Raw genomic sequence first — 19,313 nt, 5'->3', positions numbered from 1 at the left:
ATTTACACGTGTTGGAAACATTTACCCACAATTTGTCTCATATTTTTCTAAACAAAATGCAAAAGTAAATTGTGTAGGAATGAATCAAGCATGCCATTAAAATATTTTCATTGTTTGTTCTCATGAGATTTGGATATGTTTTAAGCATGTACTACCTGGTATGTTTCTTCAAAACATAGTAAACAAAAGAATGGAGCTATAAAATTTATGGAGCTATAAAATGTATAGATTATACAGTATAAGAAAAATAATCTAGATTTATTTCAATTTAAAGATAAATGTTTAATTTCACAATTGAAATCTTCAATAATATCATCAACTTTCAATAGTAGCAGATCTGAAGGTTAATGGAGACATATGGGAAATTTCTCAAACTTTTTTGGAAAAGCAAAACTTAAGTCAGTTATTCAGTTTGCTCTCCATATCATCTCATTACAGTCAAATACAAATAGCTGAGATTGTTTCACATTTTTTTTTCTTCGAATAGGTGAGTTTGGACTGTATAGAAACAGAAATCCAACCATCACACGGGGCTTCTTCTCCTTTATCAGCTTCAGCACCTTATGAACTTTGATGAAGAAATTTTAAACTATGAAGAGTTCTCAAGCAACTTTTGAAGAAGTTTTGCTTTGTAATAATGTGGACGGTAAGCTATTGATTTTAGTGTGCTTTTACATCGGTAGCACCGATTTTCCAAAACTCTTGAGTCATGAACTCATCCCGCTATCTCATTCCCCTTCTGTACAATATAAATCTCCCCTAAATGGACTCCAGACACCGACTGTCTTCAGGCAAAGATATATAAAGTAGAAGATATAGGTTTCACACTCACCTATACTAAACGCTGGCTTCCGGCGGTCACACAAACATGCGTCATCTAATATGTCATGGGCGCATTTGTCAAAAAGAATGAATTTATGATTTGCTTTCCAGATTGTTCAATTACCTGTACACTGTAACCTTGGCGATTTAGAGTGACGCATGGTGATAAATCACTGCGAGACCCAAACCTCCATCTCAACCCCGTTCCCTTGCAGAGTGTCATCAGTCTAACAGCTTGGAAATAAAGCCACACACTGAAGGGAAAATTAAAACCGCTGGGGTTTATTAACATCCCAGCCTGAGAGAGCCGCGGTGAATAAACTCTGGCTTAAGTTGTTTGTCTAAATCCCATTAGTCGGAGTTGAGCGTCGCTCTAAACTTAAAATCTATACTCGCATTGAAGAACAGTGCTGCATCAATATTGCAATCATATAGAGTTGGGGACCCTAAGTATTCAAGTCTGTCATGTTTCTCGCCCACACCGCTCGTAAATCTATAGTGGACTTTTCAGCAGTAAATACGAAACTTTGAAACTGTGAAATATTTAAAGGACAGTGTGTGTAGGTGTGCAGAGAGTTTGCACTGAAGTTTTAGGTATGGAGAGAATTCATCATAGGTTCCTCATCTGAACAGTAAAGGATTGTGGGAAGATTGAATTTGCCTCCAGACTGTAAACAATCGGCCAACTTCAGCGATCGCTGATGCACAGCTGCACCGAGACAAAGTCTCATTCCATATTGGCCAAAAGCTACAAAATAGATGTGGAAAACCTTTTATATATTCAGTGTGTTACTGGGTTTATGGATGTTCATGTAGAATTTGGGTCAGACTTACTTTACATTGGCCAGTTTATGAGATATTAGAACAATAAAATACTGTTTTTGTGAGACTTGTGGCACAGAATTCATTTTAAAGCTGAATTTCTAAATACTCCAACATCTGCTCCTGGTGCTCTTGTAGCTCTGTTGGTAGAACGTTGAGTTAGCAACGCAAAGAAGTCTGCAATCAAAAATCAGTATTATTGAAGATCTCAATATGAACTCAAACATTTCTCGTCAGATTATTTTACCTTTTCAATACGCATTCATTTTACACCTCCAAATTTGATATGTATTTAAAGGTGTTGTGTGTAATTTTTTGGAGGATCTATTGACAGAACTGTAATATCATATACATAACTATGTATTCAGAGGTGTATAAGACCTTAAATAATGAAACGTTGTTGTTTTTTTACCTTAGGGCGAGCTATTTCTATCTAATATACAGCACGGGTCCCCTTACATGGAATTCCCCATTTTGTTTTAAAATAAGCCCTAAACCACATTTCGTAAATACGTTATCTCCTGTGGCAAAGAAGCGAAAACGTGATGACATCTTTGTCCTGTGTCAGCCACCGTAGTCCTTTGAAAGGGGTGGAGTGAGCCATTGGTTGCAATTCGCAACTTCACCACTAGATGTTCATATGCTAAAGTTCATACACAGGTCCTTTGAATAATGGTCTCATTTGTTTCTGTGTTTATTTCTCCCAAGTGATTGTAGGAGAAACTACGCCATCAATACCAAAAACGCCATCAAATGTCCTGAACCATGAAGCAGAAACCTCTAAACTATCCACTTCATTAGAATTAACGTTGACATCTGTCCTGCCAGGTGAATTTTTAAGTCTGCTATCCAGTGCACTTTAGCGTGGCTCTGTGTGTGAGGCGAGATTACTTTCACCTACTTACTAAGTTACAGTCATGAACCCCGTGGCCCTGTAACCGTACACTCCACACCGTACTCCCTCCCGTAATTAAGACACATTGAAGTGTACTAAGTGGTGTCATGTTGTAATGTCAGCACTTGAAAAAATCTTGATGTCATAGTTTATTGTTCTCGTTTAGGGAGGTAATGATTCTGTTTTTGGGATCCGGTAGAGACGTATAGAGCATCCAGAGTAACCTTTCACCTTTGCTCTGACCTGCTCTTTACAATCTCAGTCTCAGTGGGTATCAAATGGGCTAGATGAGGCTCCACTGCCACTGCAGACAAGTTGAGCTTCACACAATAGCTGATGGGTTGCTTTGGAGATGTGGGCAGAGTCCACCAGTTGATGGTGGAGCAGATAAAATCTTCCACTTTCTCTACATACCTCTGTGGGGGGTTTTGAAATCAGACCTGAGGCATGCAACAGAGGAGTTGGAGATATGTGACTCATTGTTCAAAGAGTTATCTGCAGCCAACCGAAGTGGTTGAAACCTAGAACTCTGGTGGAGTGTTTCATCAAGTTGAAGATAGGTCTTCATCAGTGCCCTCAGTTTTAACCCCGTGTTATCTTAAACAAACTTCTGAAAGTTCTTCATTGATGTTCTTGGTTACTGGTGATACCAGCGGAGATTGTGGAGTGTGTTTGCTGAAGTACTGACTTGTGATGGAAACCTTAAATCCATTCTACTCATATTCAGCATTCCCTAAAAATGTTGAAGCTAAAGTGATGACATTGACTATAGGTTGGTACATCAAGAATGTTGTCCTATGGATATTAAAGGGACTGTTCACCCATTTACTCATCCTCGAGTTGTTTCAAATCTGTGTGAATTTCTTTGTTTTGATGAGAAAAAGAAAAAAGACATTTGGAAAGAAGCTTGTAACCAAACTGTTCTTGGCCACCATTAACTATTATAGAAGGGAAAACGTGTATTATTGTGTTTATCAGTATATTCTCATAAAGTATTCGATAATGGTGGATGATGAGGTCTTAACTGTCTTAAGGACTGTAGTTTAGTGCTATGATTTAATCCGTATACCAGGTTGGAACCATTTGGCGTCACGGATTTTGATGCAAGAAATGACGGCCTTCGAGTAGAGATATACTTTTTTTTTTTACGTTTATGAATACTGTGACAGTTACACTGTTTTTTAATTTTACATTTATAATGTCATTGTTATTACATTAAGCCATACATTTCTCTATACCCAAGATTCCTTTCAACAGATGTCTTTTAACTCCTTTTATGATTTAGAGTCTTTGTAAGAGCATGCAGAAGTTCTAGATTTGCTTATAATGCAAGTTAAATACTTTTAACAACACTTATATCAATAATTGACCAGGACATACATGACATAAGGACTATATATAGCCTATGACAACTGCCTTCAAATCTTGAATGACTTTCTCCATGAAAAGGATTTGACTGTCAAACTCTTAAGAGAAGGGTTCTCTTCTCTTTAAAGAGCTCCCGGGACTCTTAAAACTCCCTATTGTTCACTGAGCAGAGCCAGTGTGAGAGCGGACGGGTGGGTGTACCCATCTACCTCACTCCCGACCCCCCTCCCTTTTCTCACTTCTCTCACTGTGGAGCATGTCAGCCAAAACCACAGGCCCACAGTCTTCCAGAAGGCCGGCTCTCCTTCCAGCTCTTCCTCACCTTTAAAGTTTGTTTTGGGACAGGTAGATCAGAATCCCCGTGATCATGGAGGTGGCACACCAGCTGTCTCCGTTTGAGATATCAGAATGTCTGTCTGCAGGTAATGCTGCTTTTAAAACGTACAGAAGTGTCCCTGAATGCTTTGTGAGTTGGAAGTTGGTTTCATGTTATTTTAAGTAAACCTTTTTTAGACATTGTTTTAATGGCTTTTGAATGGAGCAAGTGAGTTTAAATGTCATTTTACTGTCATCTTTTATTGGAGTTACAGTATGTGTCGTCATTTATATTCAAACTAGATGTTGCAACTAGATGTGAAGTCAATTTTCTATCATCCATTTGTGTAAACTCAAAATAAATGTTTACAGCATTCAGACTGTATTTATTTAGTACATTTGGGTCCTTGGTGTCTTTCTGAATGGCGTATTATTTATGACTTTAGAGTTTCTCATACAATTACTCAAACAATTAGTCTCAACCAAACTCTGCTTTCTCTCTCTCTCTCTTATTTTCTGTCGCACATACACAGTCCTACTTTCTGCGTTTCATCAAGGGGTTTTGATGGAGGACGTAAGATGACCTACTCTCTTAACAGCATGTATTGTTCAAGTCGCATTGAAGTGTCTGTTTAAATGATTCAAGCCCATAAATATTTGCATGAGTTTCTTTGTGGTTCTAAACGTTTTAGCCGATTTTTAAAACCGATCTCACAGTAGCTAAGATTTAATGTTTGGCCAGGATGTATGAAGTATGTTATGTCTATCCTGGGCCAACATTGCTAATGCAATTGTCCCTTTTCCTGCCAACGTCTGGAGCTTCCTTAGTTTACAGTGAGCATCTAAATCAAATATTTGTGGGACTTCTAAACATTTTTTTAAGAAGAACAGAAGAAAGAAACGTTATCCGTGTCTCTGCAATGTTGGCGTGATCACAAAATGATCCCCAAGCAGCTGTAAGCTCATATTTGTATGAGTAGCTGTTTTTTAATAAATCCAACTTTTTTTTATAAATCTCAGCAAATGATGGGAACACCATTGTTGAAATATAAGCATAATAGAGCATTTAGGGCTGATGGGGCGTGGCTAAAGGAAGGTATGTGACAGTAATTGCTGAACACAACCCTTTTTTTGTTTCCACCTGGTTTGGGTCGTCTTATAGCTGTGGTCACTCATTAAAGTACTTAAGCCTGTATCTGACAGGTGATCTGAAAAGGGGCACACACACATAGGCTTATATAGGCAGGAAAAATATGTGCACGCACATTATACTCCCTGTACCTAAAGAATCCATTTTGTATCGTCATACAATAGTCAGACTCTTGCTATATGATGCCAACACTGTCCCATAGAGTCTGTAATCTAAAGACGTGTCTGACTGACGCTATGACCCCTCAATTTCACTGTAGCCTGAGACAGACGTTCAAAGACTTTAATTAGAGGACCATCGAGGAAGACTTCGCTTATCCTTTGATCTTATATTAGCTTAAAACATCTATTATCTTTGTTCTTTTATTGTAAACAGTCGTGGGATCCAAAGAGGTATGTGAAACCATGTGGGATGTCCCATGGCTGCCATGGAATGGTTGTTAATGGGGAAAAGCGCTTTTTGATGCATAATAGTGCCAACCTGTTAAAGTAATACTTCACCCAAAAATGAAAATGATGTCATCTTTTACTTGCCTTCAAGTTGTTCTAAATCTGTTAACATTTCCTTGTTCTGATGAACCCAGAGAAAGATATTTGGAAGAATGCTTATGAACGATGCTTTTGCCCCCCATAGGAAAAAAATCATTCATTTGTTTTTTGTTCTGTTGAACACACAAGAAGACATTTTGAAGAATGTAGGACAACAAACTGTTCTGGGGCACTTTTTACTACCATTGTATTTTTTACTACTATAGTAGTCAATGGGGGGCAAAATCTGTCTGGTTATAAGCATTCTTCCTAATATCTTTCTTTGTGTTCATCAGAACAAAGAAAGTTATGCAGATTTGAAACAACTAGAAGGTAAATAAATGATGACAGAATTTTCAATTTTGGGTGAAGTACAACTTTAAGTATTGCTCAGTATCGATACGCTATATATTACCTTCACTTTGGATAAGTTGAGATGGCCACCTTTGGAGCCGTAATCTTGTTTGTAGATCAAATCTTCTCACAAACATTAGTTTTCTTTACTAAGACTTTGTACTAAGATCTTGCTAAGACTACTTTAACGTGTTTGGGTTGTTATCTCATACAGTGTTTGCACAGAGAGAAGTGTTAGATTGACAGGGCCGTTGATTGGATTTACGGATGGAAACAATGATCCTGTTATCTCAGCATCTGATTGGTGGAGAGTATTGACTGTGATCACCTAAACTCAACAGCTGACCTTATCTCTTCAAACCCCCCTTAACTATCAGTGGAAAGTGGCAATTTGAGTTTATATGCTAATAATAGTACTATGAAAATAGTACCATAAATATCAATAGAAGTATTAAGTACAAATAGCTGCGGAAAAAATCAGGAGATCAATAATTTTTTCTAGATGTGTTGTTTCTGTTGAATTTCAACAATATCAAACCGCAGGAGTGACATAATGTCAATGTAAAAGACTGACAGCATGAAAACTGTGACGAAAATCAGATTAATTTTCGAACTTTTCCTAAATACCTGTTAAGGTAAAAGCTGTATTGCTCAAAGTAAATACGAACTTGTTTTCTTTGTAGTATTTGATGTCCAAAAAAACACAGAGCATCTTTTCTGTTATGTTTACCTTTTTCTCCAATTTAAGAGTAGAAAACAATATTTTTATTTGAAATTTGGGAGAAACATTGTTAGTTGTTCACAGAATGAAACAGAAAAAGGAATTTCACACATAAATAGTAAATTCAGAAAAAATTAAATAATTTTGAAATGCCCTCAAATTTTTTCCGTTGCTCTATATACATATTTTATGTAACAATTTGTTAGAGCTATTTAAACTATAATTTATTTATTTGACTTATTTATTTATAGGTTAGTCATACTAAAGTTATTCCATCACTTTCTAAGATCTAGTTTCAAAAGGAACGTCATCTAAATTGGACAGACAATTCATCAAATTCCTATCAAATTCACTTTATATTTACTGTTTATTGCTGAGTGAGCTTCTGCAAGAATATGTTGCTTTCCAATGACAAGCTTTTAAGATCACCTAGTTTAAATACATAATTAAATGTGTATTGGACGCACAAATGCGAAACGTACTGAAATTGTTTTGTTTCTGTACTTCGGCTAATGTAGCTGTGTCTTGCCGTACAGGACCAAAAGCCATGCGCGACTTGGATTGTAAATCCAAGTTAAGAATATTAAACCGTTTGCGAGTAATGGAATTACTTCCTATCTGTCTCTCTTCCAAGACATCTGTACTTTAAGTATGTTGCAATCTGCGGTTCTAGTAGCTGTAATATATCGGCATAATTGTGAATTATCTGTTGCAATGTGCAGCGGAGCGATATGATAGCTGTATGATAGTAACAAGAATTGATTCAGTGTGTCAGCGGAGTTGTGCGTTCTGCAGGGCAACATCAATCTTTCATGGCACATTAGCAGTAGGAGATGGTGGAGTTAGTCCATTAGAGCTTGTGAGCGGCGTTGTGTGACTGAGACATAGCGAGACGGAGATGAGATCATGAGTGAGATGAATCAAGAGACCGTTATAGATGAAGGATGTGAAATGTGTACGATAATGTGTTTGTTTGTGGTGTAACTGCAGCTTGTTGAGTCGATATTGGAAGATGTTAAGGTGCATTTGCATGTGAATTATTCGTATTTCCTGGTAGAGGAACGTGCAACCAGCACGTCTGGTCCATCCTGGACATTGTGAAGGAACAAACAGGAAGTGTTGGAGGAAATAAGGTTGTAGCTGAGCTTCACCTTCCTCCTACAGCTGCAAAGTTACACGGGCCCTGTGGTAGAGAATCGGAGCGAATTGGTTTCAGCTCCGCCTGTTTGAGATGCATTGAAAGCACACAAGAGACTCATTCGGGAGGCGCAGTGTGTTTGCATAACAATCTGTTCACACAGCGCAGCCTGGAAATGCCTGGCGACAGCTGCAGAAAGCATGCTTCCTGACAGGCAGTGACATCACAGACTGAATAAAGACCTTTAGTTGATTATGTCAGCGCAGTTGGTTAAACCCGCTCAATGCCACAAGCATGTGCCACATACGTAAGCTCTCAGATTTACTGTCATGCCCACATCTTGAGAATCCCATTTGAATTAATGAGATGAATGAGAGTTTGTCTGGTTTAGCGGTTACTAACCGACTTACTGGAAAGACACATGGCGCACACAGACGCGCTGTTCTTTGAGCAACTGCTTAGGAAAAATCGTGCTAATCGATTGACTCATGTTGGTTTTAAACATTAGTCATTCGAAAAACACTGAAACAGTTGTTCTGGGCATCCTGAGGAAGACGTGTGCGAGTTTCTGTATGCAGACAACAGGACAAATGTTGAGAATGCTGCATAGATGAACAAACAAAGGTTTTTATGACAGTGATTTTTGTCATTTCATAAATATAATATACAGTAAACAATATTGTTAACTAGTATCCTAGCTTATAAAGGCCGTTTTGTGTAATAAAAGGGTCCAAATCAAGACTTCTGTTCAATATTGTGCCAAATAAAATGTAAGAATTACTTACCACTGAACTGTTGGTTACATTATACATTAAGGTTTCAAAGATACTTGTATGTATACATTGTATCATGTCATAGCCAGATAGTGATGCTTTGTTTAATCTTATCTCCTTGTGTTGATAAAACATTAACCACCAATAATAATAAACACATGCACATGAATCAAACTTGCACTTATAAAATATCTTATCTCACAGTAGCTCAACTAACAAATAGGTTAAATGTCCCTGTATCTTCTCTAAAAGCACAGTGGTCTGTGTGACCTCACACAACTCTAAGTATAAATCGTTGGAAAGATTATATAGTAATCGAAATATATCAATACTAGTAGACTAGGATGCGTTCTTCGTCTTTTAGTGTGCTTTTAATTTTATGAATTAAGTACGCTTATCTATTTTCTGACAGCTGATATTAATAATGTGACTTTGTAAGAACGTGCCTCCTGTGGCATTACGTAATTATAAATACAAAATTTAAACACTGGAGGAGCGCAGAATTGACACCGACCATGCGTGAGGGGAGGGACCCGCGCGCACTCACCACGGATGGTCCTATTGTGTCTCGCGCAGCCGGTCAGTGAGCTGGTTCTAGGGAAGCAGGGTGTTTGAAACACAAGTGGGATTTATTTCTGCACAACTTTGGGGTTTTGCGAATGTGACAGCTACACGCACAGGGTGCCAACAGGTTTGTTTGCTTGGAGTTGTTATGCTATTGCGGGTGTGAGAAATGTTCGCTTCCATTTCACGTCGCTCTGAATTACTGTTGCGTGTGAAATAAAACGCCGTGAACGTGATTCAGTTGTTACTGAAAGAGCAAATGTGGACATTTAATGATAATTGTGCATTCGACTATTTTTAACTTGACACTGCGTCTTAAAACGCGCAGGTCGAAATGTGTCGCGCGTGTGTACGTGGACCAACTATTACCATGGTTTCACCACAATAGCCATAGTTTAACCTCAAACCACATTAACCACAAATTTACTATGGTCTCGATAACGAAGCCGTATAGTTCAACCGAGATATTTATTGTGAAACGGTAATTGTTAATCCTCAAAAAAACGTAGTTCCTACACTATACTACATTAAAACCATCCATGTTTTTTTAAAAAAGGCTTTAATGAAATGCCGGTGTCTACATTTATCTCATCTTGACAGCCAACGTTACTAAAAAAAGAAAAGAAAACTTGCTTATCTTTGCGTTTGAGATGTTTTAGGATTTGTGTATTTGATGGATTTCTGTACGGGAGTCGCGCGCGGAGCCAAAGCGTCTGTACGCGCGTGGATAAACACACTGAGCACGAGAGGAATGTGTCTGTGTGGGTCTACGGTTCAATCTCATGTTGTTTATCACACACATACACACCGTGCACTGCTGGTCCACGTCCGAGCTATACATCACACTGTGTAAACCTCGTTGCAATGAGTTAAACACTGTCAGGAAGCTCCTTCATATAGAAATATACTGCTGTGTGTGGTGTGTGTGTGTTTACTTTGGGTTATAGTAGTGTGTGTTTAATGGTATCAGTGCCAATAAACATCTTGATTTCAATATGAATGGTAAAGTCTGCTTACATTAATGCATCTGGCAGATGCTTTTATCCGAAATGACTTGCAGTGCATTCCAGGTAGGCCTATACATTTGATCATAATGTTCCCTGGTATTGAAACCCATGACCTTTACACTACTAAATAATGCAATGCTCTGGCCGTTGAGCGATGTCATTATATGGTGTCGCCAAGTTCATGAACATATTAGCTTTATTGTAGATCATTGTGGTTGATCTGTCCATCATTGTCCTTGCCATGTTCTCAAACTGGATCAACTTTGCCCTGCTTGTGAAGATTAGGGGTCGTTGAATACTTGGCGGGTACGGCGGTCTCTCTCTAGCTCCCTGCGTGTGTGAACTGGCACCAGGATCATAGGCGGAGGGCTTGTGAAAAGCTGGTTCATAATGAATCCCCGAGGGCCCATCAGTCACCCGCTGGGACATAGAGAGGCAATCCAGAGCTGGTTAGACGGACACTGTCTGTGTGCGGTCTGCCTATTTTTTACCTGCTAATGCTGATCTGAGACCTGCAAAGCTGTTTGTTGTTGTGGTTTAAATTAATAGTTGGGATCTTAAACAGAATAGTTACTTTGGTCCTCATGGGAAAAATCTGAACCTCTCGGCCAGGTGAATGGTAGGGGAGGAGAGTGTGGTCATGTATCGTAAGCGAGGGGAGGGCCAAGGGGTCTCTTTAGGTACAATAATGGAAGAAAGTCATCTAGTCTAATATATGAGTAACTTTCATCCACAGACTGTCTCTTCTGACCTCTGCACATGTGTTTGAATGCGTGTTTAATGGTGTGTGGCAGATGGTGTGTTTAAAACAGACCCCTGCAGAGAGCATTTCTTACTCCATGGCCTGTGTCGCATGCATGTGTTTCTATGTGTGTGGGTCGGTACATATGCAATTACTATGTAGTCTCGGGTGCTGTCATCTCACCCTCCGTTTATCTCCAGCCTCAGGCGGTGGGCTGCAGCTAAACATTCCAGCCTTTGTTTCCCACATTTCCATTTGTAAAACAGGTGTGGATGCCCACAAACACTAGCAACGTGTTTCCAAAATGTGAACGGAGGTCCTTCTGACACTCTTTGTTTTGGTGCGAATGCTTGTGTTATTGGTTTAGTAAGTAAAAATGCATTGCAATGCAATGATGTAATATAAAAGTGTCCCGATCCTTAAACTGCATGTTAAGCTGTAAGAATTTTAATTAGAGATGCACCGATATTTAAATTTTGGCGGATACCGATAATTCTTTAACATTAAAAGCCAATAACCGATATATTGACTGATATACAGTATCTACATATTAATATAAAATTCCCTATGACTTAAACAAAAAGTGGACAACTGCTTTTATTTGAAAACATTCACCACTGAAAACAAGGTCACCATTGGTTCTCTTTTTTTCCCCTAAAAATCATGTACCAAACCTACTATACACTAGTTAACGATTCTTTAACCTTCAAACTTTTCTGGTATATTTAATAAACAAATGATTGATGTTCTTCCAGAATTTTTTTTCAAAAGCCAAATGTCTAACAGGTCTAGAGACAGAAAGAGTTTAAGACAGCAGTCCGATTCAAACAAGATGCTTTTGTTCCTATAATTTACACATACATACTGTATCTACATACAGTACCTACATCAGCAATGTTTTGCTAATAGCAGTAGGTGAATGATCACTTCAGAAAGACAGTACTGTACTGTATTTTAACTGCGAGTAGAGTGCAGATGAAGTAGTTGAACCATAGGAAATGTTTTATGATTTATAGGCTTTAATATATCGGCATACATTTTTATTATCGGCCGATACCAATAACATAAAAAAAACGATATGAATAAAAAATATATTATGATATGGTTGATAATTTAGCTGCATCCCTTAAATACATTAAAGGTCCAGTCAGTGAAATCTAGTGGCAAGGTTGCGAATTGCACCCTGTTGCTCACTCCACCCCTCCCTTTAGAAACACTACGAGGTCTGACAGAACATGCAAATTACATGCAAGTGGACCCGCGGACCACGCTTCATTTTGTAAGCTCTTTATATGCCTATGAAGGCATAGCACACACAGTTCATACCAAAATTAATTAATTAATTATTAATCAATAAATAATTTACTCACCCTCGTTTTGCTCCACATCTGTATAAATGTCTTTGTATACAGAGAAAGATATTTGGAAGAATGCTTATAACCAAACAGTTCATGGCCATTGACTACAATAGTAGGAAAAATGACAATGTTAGTCAAAAGTGCCCCAGAGCTGTTTGCTTTCATTACTTTCTTCAAAATATCTTCTTTTGTCTGTAATAGAACAAAGACATTTATAAAGCAATTTTCTTACTATGGTAGTCAATGGTGGCAAAGAACTATTTGGTTACAAGCGTTCTTCCAAATATCTTTCCCTCTATTCTGAATAAAGACATTTGGAAGATTTGGAAAAACTTGAGGGTTAGTAAATAAAGACAGAATTTTCTTTTTGTGTGAACTGTCCCGTTATTGCATATCTTTTTTTATCGCATTTTTTATGGATGTATTTAAAGGCGCAGTATGTAAGATCCGCTGCTAGAGGGCGGACATTCAAAACCGGTATGATTAAAACTATGAAGGAGCATCAAGAACTCTGAAGGTGTACGCCAGAAGAGGAAGAGGAAATCCATCAGGAGATTTTGTTTGGCTGGAAACACGAGATTGACTCTTCATCTGTTTCTTAGATTGTTTTCAGGTTTTTCCCAGGGAATAAGACACAGAACGTGAGCTTCTGCATAAACCATCGACCGTTAAAGCCAAGCAACATCTCTTTACGGAGTTTCTATGTTTTAGACGAATCACAGCCAAGTCTCACACCTGTGTGGTCACCGTTCACAGACAGCGCTTGTCCAGATGCATGATGGGATTTTTGTTAATTCAACCACACAGGACCACTCAACATTCCTACTGTGGGAATGAGAGACCTAAACACTAAAAACTAGCTGCTGGGAAACGGAAACGGTTTCATATCCAAATATTCTATTTTATTTCTGGAAAGTGACCATGTGTTTTTAGAATTTTAGTATTTTATGTGTTTTCTTTGTCTCGAGGGAGGATTTGTAAAAGTACTCTTGTGGTTGTTTTTGACATCTCTGGACGCTGTCAGGCTGGTCACATCATCCTCAACTTTGTCTTTAAGATGCTGAAAGGCAGAAAGTTCAGATGTCCCACCTTGCATCCTCGGTTTCACAACAGTTTCATGCACAGAAGCGTCTTCTGTCAAATAAAAAATTGTATCGGCTCCAAATATGGTGAGTCACATTCTTTTAGCTGTTTTATATTGCTCTGCTGCCAAAAAAATCAAACCTGTTTTTTGTCACCCGCTCAGAGAGGAAAGGGGGTAAAACCCTTGTTGTCGTCTAGATTTAGTTGAATATGTACCATCTTGTACTTTGTGTCTGTGTCCGGAGACCCGGAAAGCTCAGTTGATCCAAAGCTTCCAGGAAGTCCGTCGTAATCCTTTCTCATGTGCATGCCACATGTGAATCAGGTTTGTTTTCACTCCAAATACTGCAGACAATAGAGCAGGCCGAGAAAGAAAGCGTACGATTTTTTGCATTAAGAGTGTGAAGTGTGAAAGAACAGCCTTCAGTCGGCTGGGTGAGATCTGAAAGCTTTTCTTTTACTTTGATGGGATATTTCATCTTCGACAAATTACGAGTGAGAGGAGCGTGGCCTTTTTGCTAAAGTTAAAACTAATCTTAAATCTTTATACCTATTTTTTTCATGCAATATTATAGCTTTTATTGTAAATAATTTATCAATGTGGGTAATTTTCTTCTTAAAATTTGTGTGCCCTCATAATCTTCAGTTAAAATCCGAAGATGCACTTCCTTCCTGTAATGACTATCCATCTTAAATGACGTATGTTAGACGGCTTGGGCGGAGCATCTGTTAACTCCTCCCCTTTAACTGTCAGTCTGCTGCCAGTTCCATTTCAAAATCAATGCAACTGCTGTTTTTATACATCCAATCAAATCGTAGAGAAAGACAAAAGCAACACCCACTATTTTTATCATTAAAAATACGGAAGTAAAAAAAATCGCAACTTCCGGTTAACAGGGACTTTATAGTCTCCAAAACCAAAATTACAATAAAGTGCAAACTGAATATACACTGAATAGTTTATACTGTACAATTCACAAGTTGCCAATGAAGCATGAACATATTAACAAAATTTAATTTATAAAAAGATCAAGTTAGAGAATCAGGATTTGTATTGTTGAAAAACATGTCAAATAAATAAAGAACATTTTGGACACTCTTAATGTTGTGCTTTAAACTCTCTTGTTTCTCTCATTTCAGGAATCTTTGGTCAGAAATTAGAAGAGACTGTTCGATATGAGCGTCGCTATGGCAACAAAATGGCACCCATGCTGGTGGAGCAGTGTGTGGACTTTATCCGGCTCTGGGGTTTGCGAGAGGAAGGACTCTTCCGGCTGCCTGGACAAGCCAACCTGGTCAAAGAGCTTCAGGACGCTTTCGACTGTGGAGAGAAGCCGTCTTTTGACTGGTACGTGTATTTGTCAGAACTAACATTTGTTATCCAACTGAAACCAAGACCCATAGTATCCTTTTGTGTTAATATTCAAATAAGATTTTTGTGAAACAAGTTAATGCATTTTGAGTGGGACTTTTTAAAAGTCCCTTCCAAATAATACAAATGGCCCGCTTACACTCTAAAGGTGCTGTGTGTAATTTTTTTGGAGGATCTATTGACAGAAATGCAGTATAATATACAGTAGCCCAAACGAACAAACTGCTCTACAGAGCCCACTTTATAAAAACGTTCAGCATAGGAGCGAAAACGCATCGACATCTTTTCCTGTGAGAGCCGCCATAGTGCTTGGAAAGGAAGGGATGGAGTGAGCCGTTGGTTGCAATTTGCAACCTCACCACTTGATGGCCCTAAAATCTTCCCATTGCTCCTTTAATACATTTTAAAATGTATTACAGACTTTTTGCCTTAACAAACACAAGTCCCTTTTTTCAGAAAAAGCTTCCTAATCAGTGACACCCTGCTTTGCAGATACCACCAGCTGTCTCCAAATTTATTTTAAGCGATTGTAGAGATGTCAGACCCCACAATCCCGCTACCGAGAAGGCGGCTCGCTGAATATTTAACACTGTTCATATTTAGAACATTCTTGTATCTGATGCAAAGGTGATAATTATAAAGAGTAGGCGTGTGTGTTTGGGAGTGAGGCTATGGATACACATGTCTGTTTTCTGCAGAGCTATAGTTTATAGTGTGTGTGTGTTTGACATGTTCACCACAACAGAATGGATGATTCCCCAGCGTTCCTACTCAACACACCTGGGAACTGTCAATAACTCCAGCTCGTTCCAGTCTTTACCGCACGGTGATCCTCTGTCTCGCTGTGATTTAGTACCAGGTTGCTGTTGCTCACATCATTAGATCTGCTGGGACAACAGCACAGGGACGCCTGCCCGCTGCATTTCCACTCACTCGCTAGAATACATTTGTCATTTAAAATGTCCTTATCCTCCTGTTTCTCATTCTATGTTTCTAGGTCTTCTATCGTCCTCATTTGATGTATTGGACTGTTATATTAATATAATAATATTATCCATCTCTCCTTGCAGTAACACAGATGTACACACCGTGGCGTCTCTGCTGAAGCTGTATTTGAGAGAGCTCCCTGAGCCTGTCATCCCTTTCTGTAAATATGAGGAGTTTCTGGCATGCACCAAACTATTCAGCAAAGAACAAGATGCTGTGAGTTCTTTTATAAGATGTGTTTTGTTTGTTTGTTTGTTTTATTAGGTCAAAAAATTCAAACACACACTTGCAGACACAGATCAATGTTGTATAACCTCAGTACTCCAGGGAGTGATTTTTAGATATCTTAGTGTTTTGTTCAGTTTTGCTTTTAAAGAGGTGTAAACTAACCTTAACTTTCTAGATTTTCTTCAAAACGTAGAAGTACTTGTACAAACCTACAACATACGGCTTGGCAGATTTTTAACCACTACTGTAAAAAAAAGTTAACAGACTGATGGCATTTTTAAGTTCACGGTACTTTTAACCTTGTTGTCACTCCACCTTTCGCTATTTCTCATTTTCCTTAAATTGAATTTGACTCCCACCACCAGGCAGACAGAAAGCAATATGACTCAGTACATCATCTTACTCTTTATAGTCATCTTTCATCTGATATCCGTCCAATCATTTTTGATCTTGCTTGACTTGACCCTTAGGAAAAACAACCTCAATCTGACTTTTAAGTTAAAGTTTTACCTTGTGCGAAATCAAAGCATGTCCAGCGGCTTTATGTTAAGACAAAAACACATGGTGGGCACACTTTGATACACTGAAATGAAATTATCGCCAAAAGGATTGGAGCGAGATTTGTACCTGTGAGAGTCCCTAGAGCGCTGTGCACATTTTCTGTAGAAGACGCAAAGCATCATGGTACCTTGAAAGATTTATTCAATATAATTGTATTGTGAGAAATAGGTTTCTTGCGCTGCAGGGAGAAGATGTATCGACCAACATACGCCCCAAAAACAGTTCTTGGATCGTTATCCTTAAATCTAGACATTCAGTAATTGTTAAACCCCCAAACCATAGTTCAAAGACGAATTGCAGGGTATTAATTAAATAAAATTAGTATTTAATGTCAATTAGGAATATTTCAGATTGGATTCAAGGATGTTAATGGGGGAGGTTAAACTGTCTTTTAATTCATACGCTGTAGGATCGTGTGCTGTGTAGAATTACAGATCTTTTCAAATTGGGTTACAGTAATCAGTTTAAAGAAATGCATGAATGTGTTTTTTATTCAGACTATGTATTTAATGAATAGATTTTTCTGGCTCTTTGAAGGGAATGAAGGAATTAAAAAGACAAGTGGAAGGTCTACCTCAAGTGAACTACAATCTGTTAAAATACATATGCAAGTAAGTGCCCCCTAATTGATTAAATTTAAAATTTGACTTTAAAATGATTTTTCAATTGCATGCAATCTAATAATCATGATTAATGTGCTGTTTAGGTTGTTTAGAACATCAGAGATTTTATGACAAGATACTAGATATTAAGATATAGAAGTGTATTGTTATTTTATTAAATGATCATAATAATTAATAGAATACAATAAATATTATTACACAATATTATTAAAATATAATCTTATTATGTGTTTAATATAACATTTATTTAAAATGTTATCCAAGAATTTTGCCTTTATAGCACTTTATCATTATTTGTATTACTTTTCAAGCCCAAAAAGTCTGTTTTAGCTTTAAATAATTTACTTTTATTTATTCCTTTAAAATCATTTCAACATGTAGATACACAGCTTGACATTGAACCTCATTTTTTATATATATTCTTAAAATCTTTATCCTTCAATCAAGAATACTCGTTCATATAGGCTCATCTAGCTGGAACTTTATGGAAATATATAGTTCAGAAAGTGTGGGAACCTGACTATGGAATTCATTTTTTTATTTCTGTCTAAACATGTGCTGAGTTTTGTTTGGCACACATTAAGAACCTTCTGTCCCGGCCAGGTTTCTGGATGAGGTGCAGTCCTACTCAGGGGTGAACAAAATGAGTGTCCAGAATCTTGCAACAGTCTTTGGGCCAAATATCTTGAGGCCAAAAGTGGAGGATCCAGTCACTATAATGGAAGGTTTGTCTTCCATCCAATCACACACACTGCTGAGTCTCTTGTTTTCTGTGTTTGGGAAATAATATGTGTTCGTCATGTGTGCAGGCACGGTACTGGTCCAGCAGCTAATGGCGGTTCTGATCGGACGGTATGAGTTTCTGTTCCCACCTGAAGAGGACAGCACCCTGGAACTGGTCAATAACAACAACAACGAGCCTCAAAAACGGCCGACAACAGGTCAGCTATTAAACACAGAGAACAACAATACCAGCAGCGTACGACAGTGTACCTGGGACACACCCGAATCGCCCAGCCGGGCTCCGCTGGACAACGGCTCCCCCCGTTCCGGAAGCCCTCGTAACGGATTCACCGGCCAGAGGTTCGAGGTGACCCGCAGCCCGCCACTCATGGTAAAGAAAAATCCGGCGTTCATCAAAGGCAGCGGTATCGTCACCAACGGCTCATTCAGCTCGTCCTCGTCGTCCTCCGGCGAGGCCAATCAAGAGAAGAATCAGACACTGCCCAACATGGGCACCCTGCAGGCCCGACGGACGGGTGCGATAAAAGGCTTGGGTACAAAGATGGGGGTTCAAAACGGTGTTGTACGAATGGGCTTGTCTAGCGCAGACGTGACGAACGGGACTATGAATGGACGTAACGGACTGTGGGCAGCCAACGGTCATGTCACGCTGCGGGAGGGGAAAAGCCCAAACTCAGAACACCAGCAAAATCGACTGTCTACGTACGACAACGTCCAAATCCAGCATCAGATGCAGCAGATGCAACCCTGTCTCAGCAGCAGCTGTGAAGACAAGCAGAGCGTGGACAGCGCCACCTGGTCCACCTCATCTTGCGAGATCTCTCTTCCGGAGAACTCCACCTCTTGTCGCTCTTCGACGACCACTTGCCCAGAGCAGGATTTCTTCGGCAACAACTTCGAGGACCCGCTGTTGGACGGGCCGGTGCAGGAAGACAACGGCCTTCTGCCGGACGACAGGGAACAGAGGACCAGTAACGGAGGCAGACGGGAAAGCAGAGGAACCAGTAGCAGCGATACCAGCGATACGTTTGCCGTTGCTAATGGACCGACCAATCACAGTGCACTACACAGCCTAGTGGCCAGTCTCAAACAGGAAATGTTCAAACAGAAAAATGAGTATGAGGCCAGAATCAAAAGGTGAGAGTTGTGTACGTTTTCG

General features: G+C 38.9%; 1 protein-coding gene across 3 annotated transcripts in view; it reads left to right on the top strand.

The window, feature by feature from the left end:
• arhgap24 (Rho GTPase activating protein 24) overlaps positions 1-19,313 on the top strand; it is a 71,457-nt gene that overhangs the window by 50,134 nt on the left and 2,010 nt on the right. For 2 of the 3 annotated variants that reach the window (XM_056731906.1, XM_056731904.1), the window contains 5 exons: positions 14,780-14,987; positions 16,082-16,214; positions 17,325-17,398; positions 18,014-18,135; positions 18,220-19,291. In XM_056731906.1, the coding sequence (XP_056587884.1) occupies positions 14,780-14,987; positions 16,082-16,214; positions 17,325-17,398; positions 18,014-18,135; positions 18,220-19,291 (1,609 nt within the window). Of the gene's footprint in view, positions 1-9,440; positions 9,577-14,779; positions 14,988-16,081; positions 16,215-17,324; positions 17,399-18,013; positions 18,136-18,219; positions 19,292-19,313 lie in introns of those variants that run through there. The other variant, XM_056731907.1, reaches the window with a different exon arrangement.

Source organism: Triplophysa dalaica, chromosome 19, assembly GCF_015846415.1.
Source record: "Triplophysa dalaica isolate WHDGS20190420 chromosome 19, ASM1584641v1, whole genome shotgun sequence".
NCBI lineage: Eukaryota > Metazoa > Chordata > Actinopteri > Cypriniformes > Nemacheilidae > Triplophysa > Triplophysa dalaica.
Note: the sequence above shows the minus strand (reverse complement) of the source record. Positions and strands in the feature narration are given on the sequence as shown.